This window comes from Lycorma delicatula, chromosome 7, assembly GCF_047948215.1.
Source record: "Lycorma delicatula isolate Av1 chromosome 7, ASM4794821v1, whole genome shotgun sequence".
Taxonomy (NCBI): domain Eukaryota; kingdom Metazoa; phylum Arthropoda; class Insecta; order Hemiptera; family Fulgoridae; genus Lycorma; species Lycorma delicatula.
This window is the reverse complement of record NC_134461.1, coordinates 121,611,338-121,628,871: the sequence shown is the minus strand read 5'-3', so window position 1 is coordinate 121,628,871 and position 17,534 is coordinate 121,611,338. Positions and strand designations below refer to the sequence as shown.

Below are 17,534 nucleotides of genomic sequence, written 5' to 3'. Positions count from 1 at the left end.
GCTTTTTTTTTTAACTAAGTAAATTTATAAGCAGCACACAACAAATTAGTAATTAGAAGGTGCTCATAAAATGTACAGAGAGGCTAGGAGGTAACTTTTAAGTTTTACTCTTCTCAATAGCTATACAGGTAGCCATTTAAAAAAAAAAATTTATTAAAAAATCATTATATATACTACGTTATTCCAATAGCATAAAATTTTGGAGAAAATTTTCATAAAATTGGATAACATACTTAACAATAAATTGCATCAAGTACACACAAACAGACAAAATGCCAAGACAAAAGCAGGATTTCACTTAGCTTGATCAGTAATGTTACATTATAGTGAAGTGTTTTTATGTTATAAAGTGTGCAATATGCTAGTATATAGTTTACTAATAGAGTATATGATTAAGCAACAATGAAATTTGTAATATGTTTGAATTTCTAATGAATCAATTACCTGCAGTAATATAAACTAGTAATTAATATGCCAATACAGTATAACAATCTATAAAATTAACGAAATTAACTAGAAAATTACCTTCTCTAGGTATTTAATTATAACTAATGGTTTAATGCTTAATTAAATACTTTCATTAACAAACCACAGTTTAATCAGTTGCTTTTTAAAGAAATAAGACAATACAGTATAAAATTAAATTAAAATCAATTACAGTATAAAGCAGAGGAAATTGGTTTTATTAAAATAAGTAATCCAGTTTCGTTTAATTAAAATTATACTTTAAAAACATTTACCCCTTTTCTAATTCATAATCCTGAATTCTACTGTCCTAATAACTAACAATCGGAACTGGATATGGCTGCAGGGAACAATGAATCAAATTCAGCTCAAAATTCTAAGAATCAAATAGCGTGAAAAGACAAAAAGGAAACCTACATAAAACAAAGCTTCACTGTTATATCTAAAATAGTTTTACAAAAAATAGGTATGAGCATAAAAACTCAGTCTAGAGATCCAGAAAACATGCAAGATGATGTTATAAAATTTTATCTAAAATATTAATAAATTTTAATTCTAATAATAGTATACATTATATTATTTAATCTGATGATACTACAATTAGAAAACTAAGGAAATATTATACTGAAACATAAAATGAAATGAATATTGATAAAATTTTTTAATGAATGATTCCCTCTAAAACAAAAAGTTTAGAAATTTCATGATGGCCCACTACTTTCTAGAAGGTATTACCTTAATTAACTTAAGTACTAAACATAGCACTAAACTTAATTATCAGTAACTTTCCCCATTGATAAATGTCTGTACTCAATGTAACTGGATTGGTTAAAGTCATTCATTAGGGAAATAATTCAACCAACTCTGTCATATTAAAACCAACAAATTCTAACATTAGAAAACCAACTGATATTATCCTTAATTTCTTAGGCAAATGAAGTAATAAAAAGAAAAAAAATTAAAGCATATGATCTGAAAATGGAAACCGACAAAAGGAAATTTAAAACTGAGCTTAAGAGTAATGAAGGTTACAAAAAATTGATGAGCAAACGTGATAAACATTTAGTTTATTTACACGAGTTATTATCAAATAGAAATCTAAATCGACAAAAGGAAACTAAAAACTGAGAAAAACAACAAAATGCTTGTTTTCTTGAAAGATGCTGAAAAGTAATGAAGGTTAGAAAATCTGATGAACAAAAATAAAAATTTCAGTATGGTTAGGTTATATAAACACAATAAAACAGAAAAACCAACAAAAAAAAATCTCTATCACATGAAAAACATAAGACAATTAATTACTTTTAAAGACTTCATTGGTAAAAAATCATGTAACAGTATATGATTGACTTATCTGGGGAGAAAAGAGATTTCTGAAGAAGAAAACAATGAAATATAAAGATTAATAAAAAATACATGGCAAAGAAATAAAGACAAGAACAAGCTAACAGTCATAAAATCCACTATTACCACGGAAATATTCCCTGATGAAAGCTTGTCCAAAAATACTTTTAATACCTTACAAATACATCCAATTATTATAAATAATCATGACCAAGCAAAGTAGACAAAAATCATCCAACCTCTGGTTTCAAATTTTTTTTTTAATTATTAAATACAGTACACACCACTGATCACCTAAAGATTCATTCATCAAACCTAAAGATTCATTTATAAAATGATCTGTTAACCAAGATTTATTTTTCAACCTAAATTTAATTGTAATAAAGCACTACTGAAATAAAAACAAATATTACAAGCTAATTCTAATAATAATGAGTATTCTGTCAAAAAGGAAATTTATCAAAAAAAAAAAGAAAAGTAAACAAGAAAATGGTATGATTTTCATCAGTAAAGTTACTTTGTACCAATGAAAGCATGTTGAATTATCCATTCGTCTACAGGGGCTTGTGTCTACAGTTTTGACATAATTGCAGGGTTCATGGCAAGGGTTCTTCAAGAGAAGGATCGCGGAATCAGGGATGAGGGACAGCCCTCTGCAGAGCTATCGTTCACATGTGCTTGCACGAGTAGGCGGTAGCGATGAGGCACGGGGACTCTGACACTCCCGAGCAAAAAAGACAAGAGTCCCGGAAGGAATGCCACACTCAGGGTGTCCCCGTTAGAGGCATTGGCATAAAGACCGAGTTCCAGCTCCCACAGTGGGGATCCAGGGATGGAATAGCCAGGCCTGGTGGATCCTACTCTGGGAGTATGAGGCCGGCACAAAGTGAGATCTGACTGGCAGGCCGAGACGTGGAGGCCCGTTAGAGTAAAGGACACTCCCCTGGGCTGTGTAATACTTAACTCCACGATCTACCCCAGGAAAAAGAAGAAAAATGAAAAAAAAGAGAATGTAAATAATTTATTTTTGTGTACTATTTAAAGAAGCCTGTTTAATGGAATTTTTTAATGATATTTATTGGCAATTACTGCTTACTCACCATTACAATTAATTTTATTGTAACCTAATTGTTAGACATAAATGACATACTTTTAATCACAATAGATGATTATTGCATCATTTTCTCAACACTTTAAAATAGGAATTGCCATACATGCTTTGTTTAAAAAATAATATTTTTAAAAAAAATTACATTTTAATTTTGTTGTACAATTAATATTGTATAAAAGATTTTAAAGTATTAAAGACTATTCCTCTATAAAAACATAATTTTTATATATAAATAATTATGTGAAAAACTGAGGAAAAAAATTAGACCCTGATCCTAATGTAATTAAAAATTTCATAATAAAATCCTACTACAATACTCAATTTACTCTACCACCCAACTGATTACTCTCTAAGTTTAGACTGAATATTTAAGTACCAACCTTCTGTTCACGGAGTTGAGCTTCAAGGACATCAGCTGTGTGACCAACAGTACCCATACGTTCTAGCCGTGTTTCCATTCGTGTCAACCATGCTTCTACCTCCAATCTCTTAGCCTCATAACGTTGACTGTCCCCTAGCATAGCATCTAACTGTGTTTTGCGCTGCATTACTTTACTGTTCGTCTCGTCCCAATGTTCCCTTAATTTTGTAACTGTAACAATAAACAAATAATTAATAATAAAATTTAATGAATAATTATTATAAAATATTAACAAAATGTTAAATGATAAAATACACGTGCACGCATGCACACACACACACACAGACACACACACACATGTATATAGACAAATATACAGTAAGTTTATCTTACTTTGCAGAGCAGTCCTTAAACTAATCTTATTATTTTTAATACACATACGTATTGCAACCTGAAGTATACATATATAAAAAATTATTGGTGTAATGACAAAATGTGACAATTACCTCTTACAGATGAACTTTCAAAACTAATTAGTGTCACTCTTTTTAATGGTTATCAGTAGTGTTGTTATTATGGTATCCATCTTAATAAAAACTCTTTCCAAATTGTTTGTTCATTTAATATGCTGTTTTTAGAAATTTATTATAAAAAGTTATAAATATTCATATTGTTCAAGTTATTTGAAATTTTTTTTTAGACATGAAATTTACAAATCATATTTAATGTCTTTATTTATATTTTCTGTTTCTATTAAGTGATTTTCGAAACGCACATCAGAATCAAAATTTTAAAAATATCATCTCATAAAAACATTAAATATATACAAAAATATTAAATTTAATACGTAGCACAAGTGTTAAGATCTTGACATGTGCAGAAGATGAAATTAAATAGCATATAAAATTTGACAAAAAATAATATTAAATAAATACATCCATTATAAGGATATTTTTAAGACAGGGGACATAAACAAGTGTCAATGGTAACATCAAAGAAAATGCTGCTAAAATTCCTTTGGAAGAAAAATTATCTAACCTTACAATGAAGTAATTAAAATGTTTAAATATTATAATTCCTAGTACATAAAGTGTAGCATACATAAAATCTTTAACCTTAAAAAGAAAAAAGGTGTTTATTATCATGATAAAAGAAGCAAAAGAAACATTTAAATTGAGTAACATAACTCATTGATGTAATAAAACACCTTCCAAATTAGTTATAAAAACTGCAGAAAACTCATTCAAAAGATCCACACATCACAGGAATGGTCAGCCTGAATTTGAACAAGATATCACACAAGACCATCATTTACTCATACATATCATTCTCATCTCATGGGGAGAGGTTGCTTATTGTTCACTAGTTGAACAGATTGTAATATATACACACTAGGAATAAAAAATACAAAAAAAGAAATCAATTAGATCTTTCATCATATGAATATAAAGATATTCATCTTTAGATGAAAATGCATTTTATTCAACGGATGAATTTCTTTTCTTGTACGACTAGATCAGTAGGATTGAGGTAGATTAAGTTTTAATATGATTTTAAAATTGGTGTGTATTATACATACATTTTATTTTGTTAGTTCTAAATGTATATTTAAGGGTTTTTAAGGAACCATTTAGAACCTCCAGGATTCGCTTACCCAAAACAAAAATTAGATGAGAGTAAAATGTGATAGGTTATTTGTCTGGTTTTAGGTAATGAAGTAAATTACAATTCCTGGAATGCCTCAAGATGTAGCATCTCAGAAATGAACGGGACTGAAGTAAACATGAAATACCAACTACTCAAGACATACTTGGAGTATACATAGAAAGATTCAAACATTAAATTCAGTAATTATTTACAAACATTCATAAATAAACACAAGTGAATCTCATATTGTAAATACACACACACACACACACACACACACACACACACACACGCACACACACACACACACTCACACACACACACACATACACACACACACACACACACACACACACACACACACACACACACACACACACACACACACACACACACACACACACACACACACACACACACACACACACACACAACATATACAACATATACAAATACACATATACCAAGCATAATAAACATGTTCCAAAAAACTGTTAACTTTAAAAAAGTATAAATACTGCAATGAATATTTGTAAGTTACACTTCATAAATATTAAAAATTATAATTTATTTTTAAGAATCAGAGATAATTTTTGAATAAATACTACAAAAATGCAATAAATGTTGTATTAAATTCTATTTTAAATATTGCGGTTATCTTAGATTTAAATTTTAATAATTATAAATTCAATTATAATAAATAATAGAGTGTATACTAATAACAAACTAATGCTCTCAACTTATAAAAATGGTAAGGTTGTATGATCTGCAAAGTTTTTAGGATAGCTTTGTTATAAACATATTTCTACCTCAGGTCCTCATCTCATCTACTGACTACTCTGCAAAGTAAATATAATTCAAACTACACATTCTTTTAAAATGCTATAAATTGATAAAGTAGAAGGAAAAAAGGAAATTAATTGCAATAAATTATATATCATTAAATAACATAATATTCAATGACAGATTTGAATCGTATACATAAAAAATTGCCAGTCAAAGTATATTTTTTTAATATTTCAAAAACTAAACACAAAAAATTCAATAAAATACTATATTTAACAAAACAGTCTTTCCAAACAAAAGTTATAAAAAATTGTATTGATGGTTATTATTTATTATATTATCATAAATAAAAAATTTCAAGATAGATGTTATGGGAACTAAAAAAAATTAATTATTTTTTACTATAATTAAATGTAATAAATTTGTAATCAAATCTTATTAAAAATAACTAAATAACAACTAATAAACTGTCAGTAATCTGAATCTGTTTAATCCATACATAAATTATAGAAATCCAAAAAGATTTTTAAACATAAAAATTAACAAAATAAATTTTTATATTTAATAGAAATATATATTTTTCCTAACTGGCCTGCCTTGGAATGATCCACTTTTATTTTTTTATATTATTAAGGAATAAAGCAATACTTAAGGAATAAAGCAAATACTATTGTGTAAGGTTATTACACAAAAATCTGGTTAGGTCTGAATACGACTAATTACTAGTCAATAAATATGTCTTCAACTTGCTTCCCCAGACATTGTTATTCAGATAAATATATTTAAGAAAATATTTTTAATAAATTTTTACTTAGCATTAATAAACATTTAAAAATTAGTTTTTTAATAACATTTTTATTAATATTTTTCATTCAGATTACTGACTGTAAAGTCTACACAATAGGGGTATTCAACTTACTGTAATCTTATGGGCTACTAATAACATTATTCATTAATGTGTTATAAACGATACTGATATGAAATTTGAACTATTCTTCACATTTAAATTTTTCATCAACAATTAATATTTTGCTGATTAAAGATACTTAAAAATTGTTTAATTTTTCTCCATTTTCTAGCCAGCAAGTTAATATTACTATGAAAATGATTAGTTTACAGTTGTATTTTAAATGTAAACGTTACGGGCCGTTATTTTAAAAGAAAACATTTGGGGAATAAGTTTGTACTTTTTAAATGTAATGCTTAACTTAATAATAATATTTATATTTTCTTATTATAGAAAATTAAAAAAACAAACAAGTTTAGAATAAACCCTATTTCATGTGAAATACAGCCTACTAGGTGGGTTAAGTGCAGTTTACCTGACTGATATTTAAGCCTACTTTATTTTTCATTTCTTGGTTATAATTGAAATGAAAATATTTATATTTTAAAATTTACTTCTTAAAATTCTGGGTTAGTGGGCCATAAAATGGGCAGTTGATTGACCACCCCTGGTCTAATACAAAAATATCAAAAATAGTCAATTGAATACAAATTCAGTGAACAGGATTATGAAGTATTACAACAAATTAATATAATAAAATGGATCACTTTAGAACTTATTTCAAAGCGATTATTATTATATTATATTATTATTAAAACAGGCACCTTTACTCAAAATTACAAGTAGATACTTCATAAAGGAACTGATAATTAGTTCATAACCGCCTTTAGAAAAAGGCATCATTAAATCCAGATCTTGGTGACACAGTAGTAGCTTCTAAGCATTTTATCAGAAAAGTCCTGGGTTAAAATCCTAAGCAGGATTGCACTGTAACTTTTTTAGAGTATGAAAAACTACAATATACCACAAAATTGAAATGTCCCATTTTCATGCATGAGCTACACACTGGTGTGAAAAAAATCATAAAAAATTTGAAAGTGAATAATTTATTACTTAAATGTAAAAATATTACACCTATTAGAAAAGCAATAAAACAAGTATTTTAACTTAAATATAATTAGTTAAAGAATTCAAAATTAAATAGCTTAAAGCATTACTTTTTATTTCAAATATACTTAAAAACAGATTATAAAATATTGAAAGAGATAAACTTATTAGTAAATTACTATAAGGATTTTACAGGATATTCATTTTTTAAGGTAGTATGTGCAACACACCACTTCAAAAACAGAATTTTAAAAGCCAACCAGAAACAATAATTTAGCAAAGATTCAACCATAAATAATGAAAAAGTAAAATAAGCAGTATAAAAACAATAAAATAAATGTATATGTAAAGCCAAAAGTGTACTTGTGTATATATTTATATTTTATATGATTTAGTGAAATTTTGGTATAAATTATGTGTAAATAATACATGTGTAAATCTAAAAAACTATAATAATAGTAATAATACTTAAATAAATGTTTAATTTAAATAAAAGGTGCACAGAGATTATTTGATGTACATTTTTAACCAAACAAGATTCTTATGCATGCAGCTTAAACCAAATCTTAATTTTATAAATATTATAAACAAATAAATAAACCTATATTTACAATAATTTGTAACAATACTTTGATTACATTAATCTAACACATTAACATAACATAGTTTTTGTACAATACAACCTTTTAACCGAACATGAAATAATGTTATAATCTGAACTTCAAACACTGAAGTACATTGGTAACATAAAAATTCAAATGTAATTAAATATCTTATACAGTTACTATCTAAACAGCTATCATACCATTAAATAAGTACTAATAAACAAAAGAATACATTGGTAACTGGGCATTCATATAACCAATTACAGTTTATTTGAATTAAAATGTGGTCTTGCAATATCACAAAACAGCTGTATAATATCTGAACTTCAACGACACAATCCACTAAACTAATCCACCAAAATAATTGTTATAAAATTTTTGTGTTATTTTATATTTTGAAACGATGAAATAATTATCAATTGATAAAATGACAATGGAAACAAAGACTTATTATAAAAACTAATACCTTATCATCTTTAAATCTATCAAAATGTATTTTTCTGACTATATCAAATAACCTCTTTTATATCGGCATTAATAAGAGACTATACAAATACTATTGAAATTAATAATTAAATCCATACAAAACAGATACAAATAAACCATCAATGTTCTGTTGAAGAACATGATAGAACCACAAAAATATCAGTTTATTCTGTAGCTAAATCCATAACCTAAATCCAAAGAAGATATTAATACTAACATTACTTTTTTAATAGTTTCACCTACTTTTAACAATAATTTACATAAATCTAAGACAGAATGCATGCACTTTCCAATATTAATGAATGAACCTCCAATAAAGTAACTGAACCCAACTTACCACAAATTGAGAGATGTCCTTTGATCTGTAGATCATGAATCAACATATTTTTTGCTACATATTCAATGATGAACAATATATTCATTATATGAACAAAGGGATGCGTTTCAAAGAACCTCTCTCTTTTTCTATTTACCCTCTGGAACCACTGTAAGGTATACTTCAGAGAATGAATGGGGATGATATGTATGAATGTAAATGAAGTGTAATCTTGTATAGTCTCAGGTCTACCATTCCTTACGTGTGTGGTTAATTGAAACCCAACCACCAGTTAACACCGGTATCCACAATCTAGTACGCCTAAATGACCTGAATCAAGAAAACTGAACAGTTTCTGAAAATGTAGAAAAATATCTGTGTGAATTTTAGTCTGAAAATGAGTATTTTGTTTTATTTGGTGTTCTGTGCATTTTCCTTCATTTTTGGCAAAGTTGTAACCTGCATTAATAAATTTGTATGCAATTTTATTTTTGTTCTGAAATTTATCAAGAAGTTGTCTATCTGTTCTATTCTCTCCATTTGCTTCAGCTAATTATTTTATTGAGCATATTTTATCCCAGTAGGCGTTTTATGAAATTAGAATGTTGGGTAACACAATTTTGACATCTTTCAATCTGAGATGTTTGTAATGAGATGGAAAACATAGTATAAAAAGATCTAAAGAATGGAAAAATTTAAATTTAGGAAAAATAATTCAGAAAAATGGGTTGGGTAAAGAATCTAACAAAACCAGAACTAGAAAAATGAAACTAATGTATCACTCAAAGGCTGAAATGTATAATAATAAATCAAGATCTATAAAAACAAAAATTAGACATTATAATTCAGTTAACAAATATATGCAACAGAATGTTTATTCTTAATGAAAAAAGAAGAAATAAAAAAATTGGAAAAGAAAAAATGAAAATTCTGAGAAAGATTAGAGACATAAAAAAGAATGATATTGAGAAAAGTAACAAAAAACATTTATTTATTTAAGAAGATAAAAAATGTTTTATGGGACATAGTCTCGATGCATGAGAACAGATTAACTAAGAAAATATTTATACTAATCCCAAAAGTTAAAAAGATAAAAGAAGTTAAAAAAAGATGTAGAAGAAATGGACATTAAAAAAGTAAAGACATTATGGAAAGAAAAGTTTTTAGAATAAAGATTAAAATATATAAAAGTTCTAGGAGTAGAAAGGAAAAGGACCAAGTACACTCGATCACAACAAAAAAAAAAAAACAATTTAATGAAAGAATACTGGAAGATGGAAAGTTATTTCATGAGGACCAAAGGTGGTCAAAATCTACCAAAAGAAGTAGAGGGGATATCCAGTTTTAATAACCCATCAAGTGGATAAAATTAATAAAAAAAATTATAAAAGTGCATAAACAATCAGAATCTAAGAGATAAATATAAATTGTTTGTGATCATTAAAAAAAAAAATAGACAAAAATAATCAGGAATGTACAAATTCAGTACAATAATATAAACATAAACAAGGTATATTAATAATACTGTGATACATAAATCATCTAAGAATATATTAGTGGTTAGTCAAATAAAAACATCATTTACTTTTCCTTTCATTTCTAATCTCGTAACTGTAAAATAATAAGTTTTTTTATTACTTTTTGTACAAGAAGAAAACTTAACAAATCTGTCACAAGATCATTAATTAACTATCCATTACTAGGTCAAGTTTGATTCTATTCATAGTTCATAATGAAATATATTCTATGTCCTGTCAACAATAACTAAAAATATTAAATAATTAAGGTAAAAAATATTTAAAAATATTTTTCTAAAAAAACGTCTTAAAAAAGATTTACTGTAATCGTAATAATATTGAATATGTTTTTTTAATATATGTACATAAAGAACAAGATATGAAGACTTTTCCAAGCAGAACCCAACCTAATTTTAATAAAAGAATAACACACACACACACACACACACACACACACACACACACACACACACACACACCTGTACATGTAATATGTGTACACATCCACCACAACATACTACATTAAATAGCAACACATATATAATATTATTAACACTAAGTAAAGTTACTAAAACTATTTCTAAAGTTAATGACTCAAGTAGCTGAATTCTTGTTGAAAATTTTTGTAAAGTTACTGTGCTAAAATTTTAACTAAATTATAGTAAATAAACTGCTGGATATTTCTTTCATGATAAGATATTTTACTACGGTGCAACATTAAAGGTCAAGAAAATTTTAAATATTTGTGTATTTATACAATTTTGCTTTTAATAAATATTTTAACAATACACAAGTATATTATATTTAATTATACTATATTTATTTTATTATATCTCTTATTTATACTATATTCTCTCTTTTTCAGTTTAACCTCTGGAAACACCATAAGGTATTACTTCAGAGCAAGAAGGAGGATGGTATGTATGAATGTAAATGAAGTGTAGTCTTGTACAGTTTCAGATTGACCATTCCTGAGATGTGTGATTAATTGAACCCCAACCACCAAAGAACACCAGTATTCACAATCTAGTATTCAAATTCAAATAAAGTAACTACCTTTACTAGGATTTGAACTCTCGATTTTGAAATTAGCTGATTTCTGATGACAAGTTCACCATTTGACCAGCCCGGTGGTTATTTATACTACATTACTAACTATAAATAAGTTCTTTGTTTTTCATCGATTTTTACTTTAAAATAAAATAAGATAATGAATTAATTTATTCAAAAATGTTTTTTAAACGCTGTCTTCTCATATATTTCACGAATGTCGTCAACCTTTGATACAACTATGAATGGAAATTCTATGTAATTTTATATAGAAAAGTGTAACAAAATTGAATAATAATATGAAATTTATCTATAATATATTCAGAATTTTCTATATTTTTTCTAAAAATTAATATCAAATTTCATTCCTTAAAAACATAAATTCACATTCATATCATATATTCACATTCAACAAGTCTTCTCGAAAGGGTAAAAGTTCTGTTTTGCTTCCAACATATTGATCTAAGTTACAACACTTTATTGCTGATATATATATATATATATATATATATAGAAAACATGCAAAATAACTTAATTTTAAAATTATAAACACGTTAACAGCAAATATTAATAATTAGATCATGAAATACTAGCTAATTTTTAAACAGAAGGCATATTATATTGTGTAAGACAATAACTGATTAATTGTTAAAAGTCAAAGAAAACAACTTTTCAAGCACCTTCACAACAACTTTTTTCTTTACCATTAATAAAACTATTAAGCTGATGTTTAAAACAGAAAGAAAATTAATTATTACTTCTTTTTAAATATTATATAACACTAGTAAACCTAAAAAGATTTTTTTTATTATTAAACTACACAAAATCTAAAAAAAAATTATACTTGTGCACTAACATAAGTATTCAAATAGACATTACATACTTAACATTCATTCATTATAAAAAAATGCCAATATGACTATAGTAAACATTTTAGAAATTGACTTTTTAATCAATGTTCAGCAATTAAAATTTAATACACAGACCAAAACAAGAGAACAATAAAACAAATTAAGCGCTATTCTAATTAAATATATAATTCGGTACATTCAGATAAACATACCAAAAAAAAAAAAACATACCTCCTCGCAAAAATAACATCATTAAAAATTTAAAAGAATTTGTGAATAAACATTAATAAAAATAGAAATGGTCAAATTTATCACATATTTATGCGGCAGTCAAAAATGTTTATTTATATTTGAAAGCTACTTAAAACTTTTTTTTAACCTCCGGGACGGACCACCATTATATTTGAAATCTACTGGGATAAATGCCCAAAACAAAATGTAAATAATAATATTGTGTTGAAAGCAGATACTGGAAACTGATACTTTTTTCAGACCTGCCAAAACTTTAAATGTAATAGCAAAGAATATAACTTGAAAGAATGATGTAATGACCAGTGCTTTTAAATTTATATATATTTTTACCATTAATTCCTAGTAAAACATGTACATTCTTGTTTTAGTTCTATGTATAATCTTAAACATCACTTCAATTAATATTAAAATAATGAAGATGCAATATTTAGTATTATTATTACAAATTTGATTTACTAGTAATAGAAACAGACATAAATGAAATAAAAGTTATTTTAAATAGATAACTGGCATTTAATTTATAAACCCATAAAAGAATTTAAAGAAATTTTAATCTTTAAAGCACTCTATTAACAGAGCTTTTATAACACTCATTTTTCTCTTATAAACAAATTTTTTTCTTATAAACAACCAGTTAATACAAATTTTACTTTTTCAATAGAAATACATTTTACCTAATATGTTCTTTATTTTGTTTCTTATACATTTTTATTATTATTTTTTATGGTATCAAACCTATAATAATAAAAAAAAAAACAACGCCATATACTTTATCAGAAAATTATTAATTGATCGTTATAATACCCACAGTGCATTTATTTAATAATTTCTTTTTTTGGTGAACTATCAGATTGGCTATTATTGCCAATAAGTCAAAATCAAAATATTAAAAATTCAAATATCATTCTGAATAAATGGTAGATTAAAAAGGAGCAAGTACTTAGAATATAATATTACTTCATTTTAAAAGTAAAAACTTGCGAAAAGAAAATTATATGTATAAGTCTTTCTCATAACCTTTTTCTCTTTTTCCTGTTTAGCCTCCGGTAACTACCGTTCAGATAATACTTCAGGGAATGAATGACAATGATATGTATGAGTGTAAATGAAGTGTAGTCTTGTACATTCTCAGTTCGACCATTCCTGAGATGTGTGGTTAATTGAAACCCAACCACCAAAGAACACCGGTATCCACGATCTAGTATTCAAATCCGTGTAAAAATAACTGGCTTTACTAGGACTTGAACGCTGGAACTCTCAACTTCCAAATCAGCTGATTTGGGAAGACGCATTCACCAATAGACCAACCTGGTGGGTTCTTTCTCATAACCTAGCCTCACTAACTGAAACTTACTATAAAGTTAACTTAAAAGAAGTTTAAAATAGTAAACAATAAAGAAAACAAAATAAATTTTAAGGTTAAGCTATATTATGATTTATTTATTTTTAACTTTTCAAATAAAATAAATTTACTTATCAAATATTATAACTACGTAATTAAAAATTGAAAAAAAGATAAAAATTATAAAAATAATTTTGACAAAAGGTTTTATAATTTTTTGGATATTTTAGTAATCTATTTTCTCTTAGTAAGTTGCAATATTAATTCATTATTTTTCACTTTCTCTTCCAGTTTTACTTATGACTATAATTCATATAAAATCCAAAGATACTCTTTCAGAGTAACACTTTCTATGATAGTAATGAGGATTTACTTTCCAGTAGCAAACAGATTATTAAATATATCCTTCGTAGAATTAAATACTATACATTTTGACAGGTTTGCATTATAATGTATACTACATTACTTTTGACTTGGTGAAGTAGGCAATGGGAAACCACTTACTTCTTTTCACTTTCCCAATATTTGAAATAAATATGGCATTTTGACATTTTTATTTTAAAATGGGATTACCCTGTGATTACATGAGGTCATTTACAAAGATTAAAGTTACTATTAACAAAAAAAAAGAAACTACATTACATTCATCTTAGTGAAAGCAACAGGAAACGACTTCACTTTTTACTTTTCTAATAATTGAAATAAGTATACCCGTACCTTTATCTTTTTCTTCTTTAAATGGTTGTAATTTGTAACATTGTGAGGTCACTTAGAAATATTACAGTTACGATATTAAAAACGAAAGAAGAAAACGTTATTGACCGACACGAAAATCATCTTGTTTCCTTTTTCTGTAGTTTTTTTGCACTTATGTGAAGTAACGGTAGTAAAAAACTTATGTAGGAAACAACCTTATGAAGGTAGTAAAGGAATAAACTTATGTCAAGTAAAAATTTAAGAAAACTAATATTTTTTAAAAATTGTGTTTTTGGAAAATAATATAATTTAGCACTTGAATAAGGTTTGAGATAATGTGATAATTTGAACTAAACAAATACAAATAAAAGTCTCACCATTGAAAACTGGAGTTATATCTGAATGCCAGAACAACAAAAAAATCAGGGTTTTTTTATATATTTAACGGCAGATATATTTTTTGGTCACTTTTTTTATTCCAATTGGGAAATTAATTAAAAAAGAAGAAAATTTTGCATTTTTTGTAATAGTTTTATTTTCTTTAACACAAATTTTATTTAAAATAAGGTTCAAATAGGTACTCTGTTAAAAATATTTTCATATTTCCTTCGTAGAATACATACTTTTCATAACATTATTTTTTTATTAAAAATTATTTCTCATTTTAGATTTTTATAAGGTGGTATAACCTTTTTGGATGGTGGCTGCAAATAAAAACTGGAAAGGATGCATAAGTTTATTTATTCATAATTCACTAAAGAAAAATCTACCTTTTTTTGCTACGGATTGAAATCATTTATAGAGTTTCAAAAAAGGTAATAGATATAGGTATCATATTGATTTTAAGGACACGCCCTTTTTTCTTATACAATCTGTCTTTATTTTATCACCTTTTCTTCCATAACTTTTAAAATGTGAGTTGTAAATAGTAAAGTAGAAAGATATATACAATGAATCAGCAATGTGTCTGCTGTTGTCACATTCTTAAAATCACTCAATTTTCAATGGTTTTTCTTTTTTCTCACTCTTCTTTTTTTTATTGGTTTTTATTCTCTTCTCCATACTAGAGCTTAAATATCTAGAAATGAAAAATAATCTAAATCTGGTGAAGTTAGGATTAGCCCTAATAATTCAAAAACTAATTAAATGATTTTGCTGAAAATTTCAGATTTTTTTATTATTATTTGTTCTCCGAGTGTTATAAAATTTACAGAATAATTTTTTTTTACAATGAAACGGTCTTTAGAAATAACCTCTCGTTTATATGAAGTGTCCTTTAAAGGTGAGGGCAAAGTGTAGGAAATGATTCTACTTAACATACTTAAGAAAAAATGTCCAGTGAACATAAGTCCGGAAACGCATATTTTTCTATCTGTCCACCATTTTCTGTTTTTCAAAAAATAAATTATTTTTCAAGAACGATTGGAGATAACGCAATAAAATTTTGTACTTTATTTTAAATTAACATTTTGTAATAGGAAAAAAATAACGATACTCTTCATTGACTAATTTCAAAATGGCGGTCGTTTCAATTTTTCAATCTTAAATATCCTAGGACTTATATTTATCAAATTGTGTTGTATTATAAAAGTTATGAAGAAGCATTTTTTTTTGTGAACAAAAAGATACTTAGTCGTAAAAATCCATGGACAAACAATAGAGTTATTGTAAAAAGTAGATCTAATCTTGTTTTTTTAATTATCATGGTTTCAAATTTGATTTAATTATCAAGTGAGTCACGTATATATATACATATATAATTTTAAAAAAACGGTACTTACGTATTAACGCCACCGCAGCTGCAGCTGTATTTAAAAACAAAGTTGTCAATCGGATTTCGGTGGAAAATGAACACTCTTTATTAATTTTAATAAATGGTTATTTATATTTATTTATTTTATAAATATAATTTAACCGAACTTAACCTACGCTCGCTAACCTTGAATAATTAACACATTTTTGAGTATTTATTTAATAAATTCAGTAATTATTGCAATTATTTATTATTTAAATAATCAAAATACTCCTGTTAATTAGTCAAGGTTAGCGAGCGAAGCGAGCGTAGGTTAAGTTTGGTTAAATTATATTTATAAAATAAATAAATATAAATAACCATTTATTAAAATTAATAAAGAGACTGTTTTGAATCTATGTTAAACTCTATATCGGCCCATTTTCCACCGAAATCCTATTGACTACTTTGTTATTAAATAAAGCTGTAGCTGCGGTGGCGTTAATACGTAAGTACTAAAAAAACTTTATTATAACAAATAAAAAATAAATTAAACTGATTGATGTAATCATATGATACTTCGTCAATCAAACATTGTAGTTAAAAAAGAAACAAAATCTTTCCATGTTGAACTCTGAAACAAGAGTTAAAAGAAATATATCAAAGCTCTACAATTCTGTCTTCTTTAGGTTATTGTTTCGTAAAGATTTTTTCGGTAAAGAAAAAAGATACTCCATGAACAGATGAAAATAGGCTTATTTTTTTCAGATTTGTAACGGTTAATACTTTTACAAAAATTTAAAATGATAGAAAATTAAAAACTTTTGAGTCCTCATATTAAAAATGTATTATCATATTTAATGTATGGTTATCTGCCCTGAGACAGGTCCACTGCTCAACATTCTTTTCTGTTCCCAACTAAATTTAACAGAAAATGGTAGCGTCACAATGATAAAACTTATAAAATCATTTAGGCTGTGGTAATCCGTTGCCTTTCGCTAAAAGATAAGCCATTCCTAATACGGGGAACTAACACCCTGTCAAATCGGGGTCTTAGCCTTTCGATCTATCCGAACTGG

General features: G+C 26.3%; 1 protein-coding gene across 3 annotated transcripts in view; it reads right to left on the bottom strand.

Moving 5' to 3' along the window:
* Dys (Dystrophin) overlaps positions 1-17,534 on the bottom strand; it is a 1,915,508-nt gene that overhangs the window by 704,392 nt on the left and 1,193,582 nt on the right. For all 3 annotated transcript variants that reach the window (XM_075370745.1, XM_075370746.1, XM_075370747.1), the window contains exon 49: positions 3,301-3,512. In XM_075370745.1, the coding sequence (XP_075226860.1) occupies positions 3,301-3,512 (212 nt within the window). The remainder of the gene's footprint in view (positions 1-3,300; positions 3,513-17,534) is intronic.